This window comes from Benincasa hispida, chromosome 10, assembly GCF_027475165.1.
Source record: "Benincasa hispida cultivar pf3 chromosome 10, pf3_genome.v1.1, whole genome shotgun sequence".
NCBI lineage: Eukaryota > Viridiplantae > Streptophyta > Magnoliopsida > Cucurbitales > Cucurbitaceae > Benincasa > Benincasa hispida.
The window spans coordinates 51,909,443-51,929,825 of NC_143487.1; the positions used below are offsets into that span (position 1 = coordinate 51,909,443).

The 20,383-nt window shown below is 32.8% G+C and overlaps 2 protein-coding genes and 1 long non-coding RNA gene across 4 annotated transcripts; 1 reads left to right on the plus strand and 2 right to left on the minus strand.

Annotated features, from left to right (window-relative positions):
* The first annotated feature begins 3,050 nt into the window (after positions 1-3,050).
* On the plus strand, positions 3,051-10,403 carry LOC120088527 (uncharacterized). Of its 2 annotated transcripts, XR_005484949.2 has the most exons (5): positions 3,073-3,836; positions 3,930-4,019; positions 4,600-4,745; positions 5,390-5,669; positions 10,138-10,403. It is a non-coding gene; the product is annotated as an uncharacterized LOC120088527 (long non-coding RNA). The 2 variants fall into 2 exon arrangements; XR_016523814.1 differs by lacking the exon at positions 10,138-10,403 and having other exon boundaries at positions 3,051-3,836; positions 5,390-5,833.
* LOC120088526 (Cysteine/Histidine-rich C1 domain family protein) lies at positions 8,268-9,837 on the minus strand. The gene has a single exon (XM_039045905.2). It carries the CDS (start codon positions 9,158-9,160, stop codon positions 8,444-8,446), a length of 717 nt encoding a protein of 238 aa, XP_038901833.1. The 5' UTR covers positions 9,161-9,837; the 3' UTR covers positions 8,268-8,443.
* Positions 10,404-16,642: 6,239 nt separating the features above from the next.
* Positions 16,643-20,383, minus strand: LOC120088417 (Tetratricopeptide repeat (TPR)-like superfamily protein). The gene is made up of 2 exons (XM_039045693.2): positions 18,634-20,383; positions 16,643-17,191 (listed from the first exon to the last, which is right to left on the minus strand). Exon 1 carries the CDS (start codon positions 20,291-20,293, stop codon positions 18,716-18,718), a length of 1,578 nt encoding a protein of 525 aa, XP_038901621.1. The 5' UTR covers positions 20,294-20,383; the 3' UTR covers positions 16,643-17,191; positions 18,634-18,715.

Genomic DNA, 20,383 nt, shown 5'->3' on the forward strand with positions numbered 1-20,383 from the left:
TGGAAGAAACTAGAGTGTTTGACAACCATTCAAAATAGTTTTTCAAGTGTATTTTAATCGGTTTTTATCAAAAGGTGTTTAACTAAAAATGAATTTTTTTTAACATTTTTTTCTCAAGTAAATCCAAACAGATTCTTAGTCTCCATAGTTTTTTAAAAAAAAAATCTTAAAGATAGTCTATAGTTAAATTTTCTATGGAAAAAAATCTCTATTAGCTTCTCTATACATCTTAGAAATATATTCGTATCATGTCTTTTATGGAATGGAAGTCATTATTATTAACAGTAGTATACCAAGTTTGATAAAACTTAACTTCAAATGTTGCCCATAAGAACCAACTTTGATTTATTACTTAAATATCAACTAAATTTGAATCATTAGAGGACTGTTTGGAGTGCCGAATTGGTTATCAGAGTTAGTTATTATTATATAGTATACGATTTATAATATCTATGTTTGGTGTATATACTATTTTAGTTCGAGTTATAATATTTTATATTTGGAGTACATCCTATTTTAGTTCGAGTTACAAATGAGGAGATATGATAGTTACAAAATTGTAAATATTGTAAACAATGAGAGTCTGTGTAAGACTGTGAGTTATAATAATTGAATTCAACTATTATAATGGGAGTAAAAAAGTAAAATGCTAAACATTCCCTCAAGATATACAAATTAAAATAGAATAATGAGAGTAAATTATATTGATTAAAATAATATATTTATCTAAATTATGGAGTTTGTTAGGGCTTTTTCGTTAAAAGAATCATAAAATAGAAATTTGAAAATAATGGGTTAAATGAAAACAGAGTTGTATTTCATGTTTTCAAATATATATTTGGTAGGAGGATTCAAAAATTGAATTCTAATTTAAACAATTGTAAACTATTTGTAGTTATCCACTAAATATTAGTTGACGATAAATTATTGTTATTTATTTATGAACATGTTTTATATTTAAAAAATTGTGTAATTTTTTTTTGTAATATTATATAGTTTATAGGAAAAATTGAAATGTTGGTCGCTATGATTTAGAGTAATTTAAATTTAAATCTTATAGTTTATAATTAGAATTTAACTCCTATAATTTGATAAAAGCTTCATAATAAATAGTCTCCATGGTAGGGACTATTTAATTTAACAAACTATATGGACTATCAAACCATAGGAACTAAATTCTAAATTTTAAAATCATATGAACTAATTTTTAACTTTATCCAGACGATATGGATCAAACTTGGAATTTAACTAAATTTAATTAATAACACATTACATGATATATATTTTAATTTTAAAAAAATTGAATTGGGTTTATAACATGACATACTATATTTTTAAATGTTTTTATATTTATTTAATATAATTTTTCATTTTAAATTTTAAAATTTTGGATTCAAAAAAAATATAAAAATATTATTTTTAAAATTTGCACTATTTAGATCACAGAATCCAAAAATAATTTTTAAAAAATAAAATCTAGGTTGTCTGTCAAACACGTATTTACTAAACCCAATAAATTTAAAAATATAAAATAGAATCCAGACTATAAACCAAGACGCTCGATACTCCTTTGCAGTTGGAAATGAAAAGACTTTGGGAACAATCATGAGATATCACATCAAAATGTCTATGATTAGTTATATAATTATTTTACTAGACCTAGGATAGCATGTTGCTTAGTTCTATGATGTTCCATTATATTATTTTTTGAACATTCTCTTAAATATATAAAAATATAATCTATTTTCATACTAAATTATTTACTTACATTCCATGTCAAAGTAAATTATTTACTTAAATTTTAAACTACTTTGAAATCAACCCTTGTTAAGAATTCTTCAGAAATTACCAAAATACTTTAGGTTTAAATTTTAGTTTTCCGTCACTTTATATTGGGCTATATCTTAAATACCATACTTAAAAAATGGTTTTTTTATTATTCTACTTTATTTTATTTTATTTTTAATTTAATAATATGTAGAGTGAATGTAATATCCAAGGCTCAAGATTCAGATCCAAATTCAATACTTGATGGCTCCGACATTTTCCTACATCCCTTGCAACCGAGTTACGTCATCCTTGTTTGTGTTAAATTTAAAAGAAATATGCGAAATATTATAAAAAGTTGAGAGAAAATATGCATAATTTTTCTAAAAAAAAAATCAAATGAAAATGTTATAGGTAAGAAAACTATTCCTTAGTTGTACCAAAGATTGAAAATTGAAAACTATCTATATATATTTGACCTAAAAAAGACGACTGAAAATTGAAAGACTAAACTAAAATAAACATGTTGAAATTAGTTGAACGGTAATTTGACATATATCTTTTGTCAAAGGTTTGATCACCATTTCATAATTATTGAACTAAAAGAATAATAAAATGGAATACAAGTAATTTAAAACAATAATTTACCGATTTATATAAAAAACTTAAAAGCAAATTGAAAAAATCATCCATGAAGTATGATGATAGTTGTAATTACACCCTCAAACATTCAATTGTGAAAATTGAATCATCAAACTTATACAAGTGTTAAAATTGAACTCTCAAACTTATAATAGTTGTAGAAATTAGACTCCCAAATGATAAAAAGAAACCTCAAATTCATACAAGTTTGAGGGTCGAATTTTAACATGTGCATAAATTTGAGGACTCAATTTTTACAATTGAGAATTTGATGGTATAATTGACACTAAGGTTTAAAATGTCGATTTCGATGAAAATATCGAAATCTGAATTATATAGAAATTTCGATGGATCGATAAAATGCTAATTTTGATGGATATCGGGAAGAATTATAGAAACAAAAAATTAAAAAAAATAAATTAGTAAACAAATAATTTTATGATTTTTAAATCTATTATTTATATTACTAATATTTTGATGCTTATTTATTTTTTCTTTTATGTTATATGAATTTAGATTTGAAAACGTGAAAATATCGATATTAGGATAATTTTTTTTTGCAATTTGCCCCCGATTAACATAAGAAGGGAAAAAATTGTAGAATAATAACTAAAAAAAAAAAAGAAGAGAAATATAAGAGTGTGCATTATTTTTTGCACTCTCAGCTTTCTGGCTTCTGCTCTCTTTCCCTTTACAAACTTTACACAAACAAATTCATCTCTCAACTATAGCTTTCACCATAGACGCATTCTTCAGATGCAATGTCGTCACTCTGCGCCGCAGCCTCTGCTTCTTCTTCCAAATGGCCTCAAACCCACTTCGCCGGAATCTCAGTACAACGTCCCCGCCGCTCCGATTCGGTACCCAACGGCGGTCGGCGCCGCTTTCATTGACGGATACGCCTTCTTGGAGCTAGCGAGAGCCACATTTGCTTTGGCGGCCAAACCACATAAATCCGTTAGAGAGATCGGCAGATGGGCTTCCGCGAGCGGGATTAGAAAATAAATTTCCCCCAATTCGAGCTCTCTGTCGCTGGAGATTTGGGGAATAATTGAATCGATTTTCATAGATTCTGAACTACAGAGGAAACAGTTGGGATTTTGATTGAGAATGTGGCCGGCCTTTACAGGGTGCCTCAATTCTTGTAGTCTACCATCTGTATGAATAATTTTCGCAGTGAAGGGCCAATTCGTGAGGCTAGCATTTGAGTGCTGAGATGAGGCACAGACTCCCATGGTTTTTGGTTTTCTAGAGAAATGGATGAGGGAAAAATGGTGAAGTGGGTTGAATGGAGAAGGAGATGGGTACGTAGTGAATCATTTCATATATTTATATACAAAGAAAATTGAGAGAAGATTAGCAGGGCATGTGAATGATGGGGCCATGATAAGACCGTATAAAAACGGCGGAAATGCACTGAATATGAGGTATGATCATTTTCCTTTTTGAAGTTTCCTTGGTGCTACAACTAGATACCAAAACTGTGCAGAAGCTGGGCCATACTGACCATTTATCTACAGGGGAGAGAGAGATAGAGAGAGTGGGAGACCCCATTCTCGACCAACCGACTGTTCAACGTGTCTCTCACTATTTGACAATGACAACAATTGGTAACTTTTGTATCCCAACTTCACCATCCAAAAAACTAGTGAAATACTTGTTTGATCAACATGAATATTAACCTTCTGAAGTCAAATTGAGCTTTGCTTCTTCGGTAATTGACATGGCCTCCTCCTTAGATGTTGGAGGTTCGATCCCTATCGAGATCCTCATCCCCATAGTTGTTGTACTTGTACTCAAAATATTAAGTATTAATCTTTTGAATCTCAATATACAATGCTCATACATAATGTGCTAATGGTTCAATCAGGGCAGAGATGAGAACTCTTCTTTTGGCCCATTTTTCTTGCGAGAATCTACATTTCATGGCATCTAGTTAGAAAAATTCTTTTGTAATCATAGCATTTATCTTGATTAATTTGGGTTGGGAAGTCTTATTGTTATAGATGTCGGGTGGGGGGTGATCTCTACCCGGCCCCGAGGATGTTCTTTCTTTGATTCTTTAATGACATTGTCTCTTATCTGGAAGTAAAAAAAGGACAATAGTTATGATTCATGGATTTGAATTATATAATAGATCAATCTTGGTGCCACAGAAGGGTAACTGTCCTTTGTCGTGTTTGGTTATAGGATGAAGAAGATGGGAGAATGAAGACTGAAAATAGTACCAATCAAATTACTTCTTGGACTGCAACAGAGAAGGAAAAGGGCCTTCTGCTGTATCATAACAGTTCCTTGCAGTACTGAATTATACTATCCAGATTCCGTCTCGTGAGGTATTGATATCATCTCTCTTCAGTATTCAAAAGATATCCATTTAATACATGCGTATAATGGAAAGTAATCATTGTAGAATGTTCAAGTAGTATTTTTTTTTTCTTTTTTAAATAATTGAAATGTTTGCACTATTTTATGTGTGATATCATAAATGTTTTCAATAGTCTTTTGAAATAATATATGTTTGGAAATGACTTCTTTTTGTTAAAACTTATTGAAAAAATATTATTTAGAAATTAATATTTTTGTAAGCATATCTTTTCTGTTTCTTGTTTTTCTAAAGTTAAAGAATTGCAAGTTAGGGGATGAAACTATCAACTTTTAATTTAAGATTGTTACAAGTTCCTTATCCACTAACTAATGTTAAGATTTACATATCTTTTTCTAAATTAATTATGAAATTCAATGGACAGATTTCATGGTAAATCATGCATCATAAATTAATTTCTGCAAGGCTTTTAGCTATAAAATATATTAGCTATAAATTACCGCTTTCAGAACTGAACATTATGCGAGTAAATAATCTCACTAATTTTCCACTACATTTCTGTCCTAAGTCCTGACTTATTCCTTCTTCCTTGGATTGGGGGGGGGGGGGGGGGGGGGGTTATGTGACAGTATAAATAATTGGTGTAATTGACAGGAAAAGGGAAAGTTCACTTTCTGAAAAAGGAAAATTTGCTGAAATTGCGGTGCTGATTCATGATAGAAGATGCAAATTAACTATATGGTAAAAATGGATCCATGGGGTCGAAATTTCTTAGTTTCACGGTTGGTATTGATCAAGTAGAGCAAATTTTGGAGTACCTTTTACGAGGGTCTGTATCAGAAAAAGCGTGCTCCATTCATCATCTTTCAGGAAAAATCTCAAAGCTATACTATTTAGGCAAGTTAAAGAAGACCCAAACACATTCAATTAACAGGTAGACTTTTGGCCCTCCTTTCTAGATATGAAGTATGCCCAACTCCTTTTTCCTTCTTTCTTATTCATTATTCCCTTTTGAGACGTTCCTTTCACACTTAGCAAAACTCTTTTTCTTATTGACACTATTGTCGTTTCTTTGTTGAATGCATCACTGTTCTGGAATATTGCCTTTTCTTTGTCATTCTCTCTTGCTCTCTCTCTCTTTCTCTTGTTCTATCTCTTTCTTTCGTATAAACCAACCCATTAAGTTCCCAAATTGAAAGTAAAAATGTCTTGCTTTTCCTTGGGAACTTGAGGACGGCCCAGAAACAAAATTGTTCCAAGTCTGGATATTTTGATATTGGACCGTTTCAGTATAGGACTGATCCTATAGATGCACGTTTCTAAATTTGTATACATTTGAATAGGATAAGTTTTAAAGGAATGGTCTTAATTGTTGAAATGTTGATATAATTAAATCTATCATAACCTATAAATTTAATCTTTTGGGTTAATCAGTGATTTAACATGATATTAGAGCAACAAATCTTGTGTTCAAATTCCTACAATATCATTCTTTTCCCACTTAATATTAATTTTTATTTGTTGGGTTTTCTACAAATTTTCAAGCCTACAAGTGAGGGGAGTGTTAAACTTAATATAATTAAATTTATCATAATCCATCAACTCAAGCTTCTTGGTCAATTAGTGATTTAATATGGTATTAGAGGAGGTCTTATGTTCAAACTATAATGTCATTCCCTCCCTAATGAATGTTGATTTCCACTTGTTAGGTATTCTACAAATTTTCAAGCCCACAAGTGATGGGAATGTAGTATTGATATAATTAAATTTGTCATAACCCATCAGATTAAACTTTTCGATCAATCGGTGATTTAACATTGACAAAATGTGAAACTTTAAAATGGACCTAGTACAAAATGCACACGAGTCAAGCATGATATTCTAACAAAACAAATAACAAGTAAAAAGACTGGATAACAGATAAGAGTTAGAGATAAAGAGACACAAAGATTGGTAACCTAGTATGGTGCAATATCACCTGACACCTACTTTGGGTGCAATGTGCCCGGTGGAAAGAAACTTCATTATAAGAGGTAAGCAATTACAACAAAGTATTTATTTAGACTCCTCTACAACTCACGTACAACTCACTCTCTAGTTTCAATTTAAGCTCCCCTAAGTTTGAGATCCCTTCACTTCCACAAATAAGCTTCTTCCAAGCTTTGTTTGAGATCCCCTCAAACAAACTTGCTTAGACCCTCCCTAAGCATGAGCTCCCTTCACCTTTAATGAGACATCTTTTCTCAAGCTAAGTATGAGATCCTCTCAATACAATTGAATTTAGGCTCTCCCTAAGTATCATGTAACTCCTTTTTCACTCACAGTGAATGATAGCAAATGAACACACTATAGCCTAGTCTAGATGATCATTGGCAACACCCTCAACTGTGAGGTTCACAATATATTCTAGCATTACATGAAACCTTTCTAGCAAAACATAACAACACAAGTATTCAAAAAGGCTAATCCTAACACAAACGACATAAATATGATGCCGCCTTGAGAAGATCTTCAAGGATGGAAAAAATTCTTTTCAGCAATCAAGAAGGAAATCCGCTCATGTAACACTGCATCACTCGCTTAGACAAATAAGGAAAATATCTCTAGACCAATTCTGCATAATGTGGGACAAGATGCCTGACATAAAACAAGACAAGATACAGAACATTTTGCCTATAATGAAAATAGCCAATCAACTTGCAGTAACAAAATGAATAGTGAGGGCATATTTACGAGTCTAGATATATATATGTGTGCGTGTTGGTATATACATCATTACTCTTTTTTATATTTATATGTTTGCCAATTTTGGAAATATTTTCAAGCATGACATAGATGGATAACCAATTGACCAACTCTTGAAAGAGAAAAGGGTATCACATATTTCAGCAGTAGCATAATCAAAATGTTGTAGTTTATGAAGATGGACTTCTTTGATATCTAGATATTCATGTTTCATGAGCTTGTAACGATTGTCGTTCTTGCATGGTTTCAAATTAAATTAAAAGGAGATTTGTATAGACTATATTTTACACATCCCTTGATTTAAGTTTGTGTGTTCAAATTCAAGTATCATCCAAATGAATTATGAATATCTTACAACAATTTACATTTGAGATGAACTCTATAAGACAAGATTGACCTACATGATTGAATGGACCCCTCTTCGAATTATTATTTATTCTTAACCTAAATTTGTGTTTAATTTCAGTATATTGTAATGTAACTTATGTTTGGTTATTAATTTTTTCTTGTTGTGTTATATGCCTACATAAATTTGTGTTTAGTTTCAGCATCTTTGCTGTTCAGTCATTGTAAATATGTTGTGTTATATATATAGAGAGAAGCTTTTTTGATACATGAGAGATTCAGGACTAAAGATGGAGAATATGCAGGCTGTGGCTTTCTTTTTTTTTTCTTTTTTTTTTTTTTCTCCTTCATCTTCCTTTTTTGGTAGACTGCCTTTTTAGATTATATTATGTGAACTCACTGGAAATTCAGTTCTTGTAAGAAAATTAATATTTCTTCTCTCTTTTGGTCAGATAAGTGATCTACTATATTAGAGAAATAACTAACATGTTAGGTTTCTGGAATTTTGGCTACAACTAAATGATATCATGAGATTCATGATGGTCTGATATCCTACAAGCAAGTTCATACCAAACAAACCTGATACTAATCCTAATCCTAACTTGACGTCACGGACAATTATGCTGCTGATATTAGGACCCCAATGACCCCGGCGATCAGAACCGTTGGATCTCCCAGCACTGCAGATATAACAGTTTGGACGGCCATACCAGCCATCTCACAACACCTCTTCATCTTACCCTTGCCCTTGTTGTGATGAGTCTGAAGAGTATTCTTAAGACTAGGAATTCTTGTCTCCAATTTGATAGATTTCCCTGTTCCAAAATGCAATTCATGCCAGCTCTCCTCAAGCATTTCTTTCACACAAGCTACATGTAGATTGTACTTCTTACACGAAGACCTATAACTCCAGCTTCTTCCCTTCCGCCCACACTTGTGACACGATGCACTCACTTTCTTGTAAAGGTAGAGCTTGATTTCACCGTCGCTGAGTGCCATCGGGAGCTTGGCACAGCATGGGTGAAGATCAAAACCACAAGCTTTGCAGTGGTAAATGAAACCAGTGACATCCTTCTCACAGGCATTGCAGAATCGAGGAGTGTTGCCAGGCAGGCGAGACATGAACTGGAAGGAGCATTTGGTGTAGAAAGGGTGTGAGATAGAGGAGGAAGGGATGGCACAATGCACGTGGAGGTCAAAGTCACAGACCGTGCATTTGTAACGAGAGCCTATACCAACCTCCTTGCAGCCATCACACTTGAATGGAAACTCTGAGTACTCAAACTTGAGCTTGTGTTGTGGGTGGCTGAAGTGAGAGATCTCATTGTACTTCATCTTCAATTTGTGGCCTCTGCTAAAGTAAAACAATAAGGATCATATATATACTCAAGGAAAAGCTTCAAGGTAACTGTCTTTGACTCCTTGACATACATATTTCAGTCAAACCAACTAATTTAGACTTTCCTTCAAACTATGAGGGGGTAGAGAGAGAGAGAAGATTGGCTTATAGGATTAAAAAAAGAGTGGTTTAGAGTATTATTGGGGTTGTGTTTGGCTTGAAAATGAAGCAAAAGGTGGGGGAATTGTATGCTTTGAGAAGATGGTAAATTATAAGGCATTGGAAGGGAATTAATCCCAAATGTGAAGAAGGCACAATCATTGATACCCACAAAGCATATTTGGTCATACCCACCAAAGGAATATGTACTAATTATTTCCAACTAAAATTTATAGATTTTGATGTATCTATTTCTTTTCTGTGATGCAATCAAGAAAAGAATTTTGAGATGGATTTCATTGATATATATATATATAAATATATGAGGATTGCAGCCTCGAGAGTATTGATTATAGATATGGCTTTGTTGAATTGTAAGATAAGGCATGAATCTGTAAGGAATATTAGGCAATTTCCAAGATTTGATTTATGCAAAGCCATTGGTTTATATACCTTAATATTAAACAATGACTGTTTAGGATTTTGGTCGAATATTTTGTTTATAATAATTTAAGTTAGCTTATTTTGTGGCTTTTGATGTTTTGGCTTTGTAATTTTATTTGTTTCAATAAGGGGTGTAAGCGGTTCGACATGGTTTGACTGAAATCGAACTGTTTAAATACATACATAAAATTGAAAACCAAACTGAACCAACAATTGACGGTTTGGTCCGACTTGGTTCGCTGTTTGATATTACTCAGCAAAACTGCGAGTGTTGGGATGAAATGGGTTGTGGCTAGAAAAAACTAGCGGGGAAGTAGGGATGCTGCTAACATATGTATAAAAATTTGCATTTTTCGTGCTTTGAACTCAGATTCGTCAAGAATGAAGTGGACATAAAAATACCAGGGGAATTGGAGTGGTTTCGTTCTGAAAATTGGCAAAACTGTCCGGCAACTCATGTAACATGCACATGGCTACAAATTTCTAAACCCCTGATTTGCCCTTGTCTGATTAGGTAATTGTAGAATAAAAAACAGGTTTGAGTTATGTTTACAAGTATTTGCTTATATTTCTCAAGAACAATTGTCCTCCTAATTTTGCTCATGTAGTTAATATAATCTCCATATTTTATTATTATTTTAGATTCTGTTTAACCACTTTTCGAATTAATCTCACTTTAATTAAATATCCAGATTTTTCTACCAAATTATATTTTAAATATCCATATTTATTAACTTTTATTTTATCCATATATCTTATTCAAAATTTTGAATGGTTTTTTCATTATATTCGATTTTATTCAAATTTTAAAATTTTTTTCTTTCTAATTTTATACATACATTCTTAATAAATTAGTTGGACATTCTTATATTCTTACTAAATTAGTTTTATATATTGTTTTTGCTATTATTTTAAAGATTTGAAAAAAAAAATAAAGAAATATCACTTCGTAAAAAAATGACCATAACTTTTGTTATTTACTCAAAATGTTCATCGATTTAGGTTTTGTTGTGGTTTTTTTAACAAGTTATTGTTTTTGCTATGTCTTTACAATGGATTAAACTCCCTCTGATGGTCGATGGGATGAGAATCCTTACTACCATGATTTTCAAAATTTTGAGGTGCATATTTTATCAAATTCATGGTTCCAACAAATTTTGGAATATATTAACTTTTTCCAGTGAGTTAATTATATCTCGTTTGACAATTATATCTCGTTTGACAATGTACTAGATTGGTTCTGCCAATTTTGTAGTTTTTTCTTTCGAGTTTTTTTCCTTTATTTGAACTCTTGCTTTCACTTATTCCTCTCACTCCTTAGTTTTACTCTCACTTCTTCTTCTTGTTTCTTGGTCTCCATCTTGTTTCTTTCTCTTATTTTGATTCATACTCCAACTTACATCTTCAATTTGAGAAGAAAAAGAACACAACGACATAAATAGAAGAGATTGCTAGAAAAGAGGGCGATTGAAGAAAAGAGAGTAAGAAGGAAAGTGCCAGAAAAATAGAAAAAAAGGGTGGCATATATAGAAACGTCGGAAAAGAAAAAAGGGAAATAGTTGGAAAATAGAGGGCAACATAAACAAAAGAAAATGTTGGAAATGAAAAAAAAAAAAAAAGAAAAAAAGAAAAAAGAAAGAACACAGAAAAATGAGAAAAAAAAAAGGAGGTTGCAAAAGAGAGAAGGAAGAACGAAGAAAGAAGAAGGGTTAAAGTGGTAATTTCATAAAGTGATGACATTGGAAGAAGGTCAAATTTCATTGGTTTTGAAACTTAGGGTTAAAGGGACCGTCTAAATAATTAAACTCTTAGCTTTGATATTCAATTCACATTTACATAATTAGTATCGATGGACTTTGTTATTTTCATTTTAGTCATAAAAAAACTTGAAGCAAATTAAAAACATTCGATTTTCTTTATTTGAAAATTAAACCGTCTTCAACTAGAATGGACATCGATTTTTTGGTTGGTTTGACGTTTGAGTGAATATATCGATTTTCACTTGCGCCCCTAATTAGAATGACAATGTAAGATCAATATTACATTATTGATAGTTGACTTGACTAATACCTTGATATATCTGATATTACATCACAGACTCATTTGCTTCTTGACTCATGTGAAATTGATCCTCATTCCCTATATGGTGCAAATCCACGAGAGAATCTTGGACTAACGAGCCAAGCTTACAACACTCCTCAAATGTGTCGATGGTTGCTACTCTTCTATGACAAATGCTTTCTCTTCTATGACAAATGCTTTCTCTAATGCTGCATCTTTTAGCACTTTCTACACCTTTCTTTTGCCAAATTGATTACCCACTTTAATTGGCTTGAGCATCAAAGTATCTCCAGTCAATATGACACAACATTAATAAATGGTTTGAGCAATCCTTATTATCTTGCAACCTCTGTCATTTACATAGGTTGCACCATGGTCTGCCATGGTATGAAGCATAGCTTAATGGTAGTTTTCATATACTCCTTCTATTGAGGTGGGAAGTTTGATTCTCCATTCATGCAAAAGACTCCAAATTTTAAGAGAGCATTATAATTATTAACCTTTTTGGCTAAATTATAAAAATGCACCTCTAAACTTTGTCCTTTGGTTCTAAAATACCCTTATCCTTGTAAGGATTACAATATTATTCTTAATCTTTCTGGGACATTTCAAAATTAGGAGAAAGTCTCTTAAAATTTTGGACAGAAATTGAGACTTCAAATAATATGACCATGGCTTATAACAAGCAATAATCCAAATGTTTGTTCTAGGTCATTTTTACACAATTCTACACCTCAATTTTCATTTAAAATTCTAAAGACTTTCTACTCCCATAGTAGTTTTGAAATGCTTATGAAAAGTTAAGTGTGCGTGAGAAAATTGAAACTTCTAATATCTTGGTCAAATGTTATGACTTAATCAGTTAAGCTATACTTGAGTTTATTATAATTAACCCGTCTTTTTATAGTATTAACCTTGCATGTAATATATATATATATATAATTTTCCTTTTCACATATCTTAGAAACATAATTTATCTTGAGATTTTGGGAAATTTCAAATGGGTAAGATGGAATATTAAAGTGGATTACTTTACTTAACATTATCCACTTTGATGTAATGACACACAAAAAATTCCGTCATAGTAGCTACTTCAATTGATGTGAATAGTTGAACACCTCTATTTTTTATTATTAGAAAATAATAATAATTGAGATGGCACGTGGGATCAAGAATAACATAAGGCATCAGTATTAACATTAATGGAAATTATACATTTCGTGTCTTATCATATATTTTTTTTATTAGACAAATGGAACTATTAGTGAGGTGGAAAGGAAATTCTTATTCCAAAACAAAGCTTTTCTTTTCTAAAAAAATAATAATAATCAAAGAGGAAAATATTATCGAATTAAAATGGTATTTTAGAGGAAGAATTGATTCCATGATTATTTGAATGACGTTTTAAATTTGACATAAAAGATAAAAGGTGAGCTTGGATTATTCACAAGCATTGTCATCAATTTTGTTCTCAATGCAACTTGCCACATTATATACCCTTTTAGACACCATCTCTACCATTTATTGGCTTTAATTTACATTTTCTTTAGAATATTATAAATGTTTGTTTGTGTTGAGGGTTATCCAGACAAGGCATGAGCCCCACTCGTGGGCCTAAACTCTAGGAAATTTGGAAGGCGACATGGGAGACCACATGTTCCAAGACGAAAAAGTCAAATAAACTCTAGGAAATTTGAAAGGCGACATGGGAGACCACATGTTCCAAGACGAAAAAGTCAGACCCTTGAGTTTTAGGTCGACCTGCCAAGGCAAAGGAATTATACTAAATGAAAAATAATTAAGCCGAACTTGGTTCTGACACTCTGGAGCCACAACCACAAACGGGTATAGAGGAAAGACATAAATGACCCCATTTGACAGCTTGTAAGTAAACTCTAATAGAGAACTCTAACATTATTTTTTTTTACTTAACTGAACTAAACACTCCTTATACTAACTTAGCATTGAAGTGTAGTCGACTCGAAACCAAATCGGTACAAGTACACTCATGCAAGTCAACTTGGAAGACATGGCCAAATAGGAGGAACGCGCCAACAGAAGCACACGAACGTCCTAGCACGTGCGAGTGTTTGCGCCAACAGATTAAATTACAAACTCATTCACTAAACTTTAAGGTTTATGTCTATTTGGTTTCTAAATTTTCAAAATTACAAATATGGTTTATAACCTTTGGAATCTTTTAAAAGTCACGAATTTACTAAATAAAAATTGAAATTTTAGAGTTTTATAAGACATGATTTACAAATTTATATCTAATAAAATAATTAATATAATTTAATAACCAAAATTAGTATAACTGAACTGACATAGTACTTGTACTAACCTCAAAGTGATGTTCAATTCTTCCATCCCACATATTATCAAATAATAATATATCAATAACAATACAATTTGTATTTTTAAAAAGGAAACAATCAAATAACATAAAGACTGGCCAAACACACATTAGATAAAGCACGACGAGCCAAAACATGAGCGGCTCGATTCCAATCTCTTCACATATAGTGAAAACATATATTATCAAAAGACATAATCATCTTTCAAATTTTCTCAATCAAAGATCTCACCAGATCTCTAGTGAAGGGTCACTCGAACGATTTAGAGATTTCATGAGCACCTCACAGTGCAAAAATAAAGTAAGCATTAAATGCCAACTTGAGGCCATCGACCATCGCTTGGGCATCAGCACAAATAGGTGAGAAATAAGACTCAATAATAAAGAACTTGGAAGGAATAATTTCAATACATTAACAGTCACTTAGTGAGAAGTTAGTGAAGAACAAGCCAATGTCATTTAGACCAATGTTATTGCTTTTATTTTTTAAGTTTCAAGGAAAAAAAGAATTAAATTGAAGCTACCTTTGGTTTTCTTTTTTCATCTGAAAGGAACATATTAAAGAACATTCCACACAAGTGATCCAAGTATTGAGAGAACCCATCCACACTCTGTTTGGTACAAAACAATGAAATGTTGGAATCTAAGTACACTTATTCTATTTCTTACAATTATCAACTACCCATCTCTCTATCCCTTCTACCTACCTTCCAATTTAAATACGTTTGAATCAAAATTCAATAAAAATATTCTAATACCTCACAATTTTTCAATTATTTTAAAGGATAAATTTGTTTGGTTGCAATGTACTTGTTAGGAATAATTTTGGATCTATGAGGAAGCTCAAATGAGGGAATTAAATTTTGAGAGTAAAATTGAAAAAGTACCCCGTCTAAGAGGGATCCTAAACGAGTAGGAAATAGATCTAAGAGAGACATCATTGAAGGGTAGGTGAGGCAACTAGGCTACCCAATCCAACTGGCTCACGTCGGTCGTGGAGGTCCAAGCCATCTTGCCCCTCTTCATAGAGTTTTTCCAACCGTTCAATGCTTATTCATAAAAGGATGAAAGGACCCCTAGGTTTAGGTCCCACTATATTACTTCATTATAACTTCATAGGAGATAAGTTCATTTCTTCCCTAAAAAGTTTGCTTTGACCCTTTGTTAAATTGACTTAAGCCTTATAGTTTTTGTGACATGCACCACACTGGTGTGTAATTCCGATTGTTCTACAGGCGGCCTCTTCTGAATTACAAATTCAAAATTGATGGCACATGAAGGTCATATGAGTTTTCTTGGCCAGATTTTGTCATCAGGAATTGACTTTGTTTGTGGGAGACGAGAATGATCTACTTTTATATTTCAAAATTAAGAAAATCAAGATCGGGTTGTACTTCTTTACAATCTAGTCAAAGGAAAAAGTCTAATGGTAAAAGACATTGAAGAATTTTATATCCGTAGTCATAAATAAAAGAAAAGACAAACCCTAGGCAGGAAAAGTCTTGCCAAAAGGAAAAGTCTTATGGTAATAAAAGGCATGGGAGAATTTTAATTCATAGTGAAAAATCGAATAGAAGGGCAAACCCTAAAGGCTAGAATGAATAAGATCATCAAAGAATGGGGGCTTAGACTAGGGTAAAAAAAAGCACCTTTTCAACTTTGAAGATTTATGCTAAATTGCAAAATTCCAGATAAAATTTTCTAATGCTACATTGAAAATTCAAGTTTGTCTAAATCTCACGTTACTAATTAATAACTAAATGATGGATGATATAATTATCTTGTTATAATCATTTGTTACTTTGTAAAAATGTGTGCTTTAAAAAATATATTACTCCCAAATTTAGCACCAAATGCCAAACTAACTTAAAAAATCTTACCATGATTCCCAACTATGAAGCATAAATAGTTTTTAAAAGAAAAAAAAGATAAACAACTCATCTATTTTTTTACTATCTAAAACTAGACAACCTATTTTTTTAAGCCAAGAGAAAATGCACATTCAATGTATCATTATCCTATTTTTTTATAAATATATATTAAAACAATATATAAAAAATGATGTATCCTTCAACGTATCTGTATCTTAGTTTTTTAGAAATTGATGAATCGCTGTATCCAATCGTATCCGTATTCGTATCTGTGCTTCATAGATTCCCAGCTGACCAAATAGGTCACAAGCTAGGAAAGGAAGTAAGAGATGAATATTGACCTAAGCACTTAGACTTAGATCAGTTCGAGGCCAACTAATCATTGAGCGCCAACTAATCATTGAGCTCCTAACTAATTTAGGATAAGGAAAAAATAAACTCTTTCTAATCTTGTGAGCCCTATAAATATATTATTATAACTTTATAGGTGAGAATTGAAACTGAAACTGGAACTTCTTTTCTCCTTCCATCTATATTTCTTCACCTCTAACTTCGACATCGAAGCAATTTTATTTGATTTACAAATATTTTCTTCTCCGAGTTAAAAATTCACCATAAATTAATAAATCATTTTCCATACTACCTCCTTCAATGTACACAATTCTCCCCTTCACTCAATTTTTCCTATTTAACTTAAAAAATCTAAAACAAACCACTCCCATAAATTCTCCTAAAATTAAGCCGCTATTTGAATTCCTTCCTTAAAGGAATCCACTCACTAACCAATTAATTGAATTACAAAAAACTAAAGGGAAAAAAATACTCAATAAAATCTAGATAAAAGTAAACAAAAATAAAAATTCAGGATCTTAACATTTCTGATTTCTCCCCACTTAAAAGACACCCTTGTCCTCGAGGGCTTTGATTTCAGAATATTCTATGTCCATAACAATATCTCTATCTTCCTCCTCCAAGCATGCTTCATACTGAATAATTTCTCACACTGTCTTGGTCCAAATATGTCCATCACATTTGAAACATAGAACTTTCTTTCATCTTTCAGCTAACTCCTCTGGTGTCAACCTGGGTGGTGGGTCTTTTACTGTAATCTCTAGCTTCACAAAGTCTGGCCAACCCTATAACATTTCGTAGGCCCAACATTTGTTAGACGTGCATCAAATATTTGTTAAATACTAAATAGACACATACATGTCAAAAATTTATAAACTTTATGAGTGAAATACATCGAACTAACCTTATAAGCATACAAATACATAAACTGATTGATTTTAAATTTGTTTCTGGTATAAAAATGATATATATTTTTAAAATGTAAATTTTTATAAATGCAACCTTGCCATGTCTGTCCTAAATTTTTAAAACATGCATTTCACCGTGTCCATGTTGTGTCGTATCGTATTTGTGTTTTTTATTTGTACTTCTTAGTGAGGCATCTATCCAAAGAATATCTAAAACCATAATCTAACTTTGAACAATGTTAGGTACTTGGATATTAGTATGATGTTAATAAAGAGGTATAAAGGGTAATTAGATAGAAAGGTAGGACTGAAGGTTGTAGAAAGGTAGTTACTGAATGTTGTCATAAATAGAGAGGGGGTGAGTGAGTTAGGGGAGGTTATTCTGTAAAGTGATCTAGGGCTTGGATGAGTACACTCAAGAGGGAGGTTCCAAGTTCCTTATACTTGAGTTACCCTGTAGTTTCATATTTAATTCTCAATATATTTAAGATCTTGATTCTTGTTAGTAAGTGTCCCAACATTTCCATCACTCCTCTTGTTGATCTGCCTGAACGTCAACTTCTCCACCCCACCACCATCTTGGTTAAAGCCAATGTACATTCCATCGCTGGTATCTTCTTCACACTCTTTGATTCCTTCAATCTCACGATCAATAGCATCCATCCGCTTTTCAAATTTCTTTGCTATTGTATCAGATTCGATGGCTCTAATACCCCAATTGGTTAGGTTCATAACAAGAATGAAGATCTGAAATATATTGAGAATTAAAGAAGAAATTACAAGATAACCCAATTATTAAGGAACTTGGAACCTCCCTCTTGAGTGTACTCACTCAAGCCCTAGATCACTCCACAAAATAACCTCCCCCCCCCACCCAACAAATTTAAACCAACACCATGCTAATATCTAAGTACCTAACAAACAACTAACAATTATCCATCTCTATTGCATTAAGAAAATAACAGCTCTATCCAGGGTGGGAAGATTCAAACCTACGACTTCTTGCAAATAATAGAAATGTCATAACTACTATACAATGCTCAATTCCTAGTTTTGTTGCTTTCAAGTTTCGAGCTTGATTCCGCATGCTCCGTCCACCATCCCTATGGAGGTCTTCTTTAATCAAATCCTAATCTTACTAACAATGAAGCTCTAGATTCATGAGGAAATCTCATGAAATGCAACCACCACAAAACTTGCAATAACTTTATTTGATTGCTAGAACATAAATGAACTTACAAACTAAACTAAGCTCAGAAATGATGATATAATACAAGAAATGCATTTTCAAGAATTTATCATACATAAGTTAAACTCACCTCTCCTGTCTGTTGAAACTTCTTTCAGATCTGCTGCATTAGTACTGCAGACAACAAGATACAATGTGATGCAACTCCCTTCTCAACTCAGCTGGATTTCAAGTATTTCCTTCCCTAACTTCTCAACCATTTCTTCATTTCCTTCTTTTATGTATGCATCGATAAACGATTGGTAAATCTTCAAATTTGGCTTAAAACCTTTCCCTACCATCTGTGCTTGAAGCTTAAATGCAACTTCAATTTTCCCTTCCTGACACAACCCATTTATCAGAAGTTCATAAGTTTCCAGTGTGGGACAAAAGTTAGAGTCTTCTATAGCAAAACAAAAAACATCTAAAGCTTCTAAAAGCCTTGTCTCAGCACACAACCCTCTAATAAGTTCTTCCAGTATCAACGCGTTAGGAGTAAAACGTTTCCTGCGCATATCCTTATACACAAGTAATGCAGAATCAACATCTCCAGTCTCACAATAGCCATTGATGAGATGTTCAAAGGTGGAGAAAGTACTCTCTATTCCACTGAGTTCCATTTCTCTATAAAACTCTTCAGCTCTATGAACATTTCCTGCTTTACAAAATCCTCCAATTATAGTATTGTAAGCTACAGCATCAAGCTCCAACTTCTTTATTTTCATTTCTACCCACAACTCCTCTGCTTCTCCCATTCTTTTCTCTTCACAGAAAACTGCCATCAGAATACTATAACTGTAGCTGTTTGGAATTGAATTTGAATCAGCTAATTGATCCCATATGTCCTTCACCCTCCCTACTAACCCATCTTGATAAAAACACTCCATTAATGTATTAAAAGTATGAACATTAGGACTAACTCCAGCCTTCAATTTCACATTTTCTTCCTCAATTTCACAATCTAAACCAAAAACCTCTTTAAAAATTGCATAACCTGCATTAGCTCCCTGGAATTTTGACACCAACAAAATCAACGAATTCAACGTACCAACTTGTGGGCTAATCCCACGAGACCGTAACATTCTAACAATTTGAATGGCTGACTCGAGCTTTTTAGAATCCAAAAGAGCTTTAATCAATAAATCAAACACAAAGGGGGCAGAGCCACACCGTTTATACGTCTTGACGAGGGTTTCAAACAGCTTCAAGGGCCTCGAAGACGAAAACCGCTCACATTTGGAACAATCATCCCCATCTTCGAGCTCCGCAGCCCTAATGGCTGTCTGAATAACATCCTTGGCGTGAGTTCTGAGTCTGCCGCGGGCAAGGATGTGGATGACGGTTGAGTAAGAAACGAGATTGTGATTGCAGAGGGATTTGTTCTGAGTCCAGTGGAAGAAGCGGAGGGCAAGATGAGGATTGTTCTTGATTTGGAGAAGGATATCGGAAAACTCGCCAGGATCGAAGCCGTCGGGACAGAGGGAGTTCAGGAATCGCCAGCGGGATTTTGAGCGGTGGTGAGTGAGAACTGAAACAACGGTGGAGATTGAGGGTTTCGTCGACGGCGAAGGTTCGCCGGGCGGTGAGGATGAGAAGAAGGAATGTGAAAATGGGAGGTTAAAGGTGGAGTTTCGGATCGGCCAGAGGGTTCGTCTAAGCAACGGAACGGACATTGAACTCCACAAGAAGGTGCAAAGAGTCCCACAGAGATTGGCAATGTTTTTTGGGGATCTTTGTGAAAGAAGATCCATTCTTTGAAAGTATCAAATTTTTTAATTTTTTTTAAATAATTCATTTATAAACATTTTTTTCTTGAACCAATTGGAGGGTTAGAAAGAGAA

Coding starts and splice junctions, on each gene's coding strand:
- LOC120088526 (XM_039045905.2), bottom strand. CDS start 9,160: ATGAAGTACAATGAGATCTCTCACTTCAGCCACCCACAACACAAGCTC.
- LOC120088417 (XM_039045693.2), bottom strand. CDS start 20,293: ATGGATCTTCTTTCACAAAGATCCCCAAAAAACATTGCCAATCTCTGT.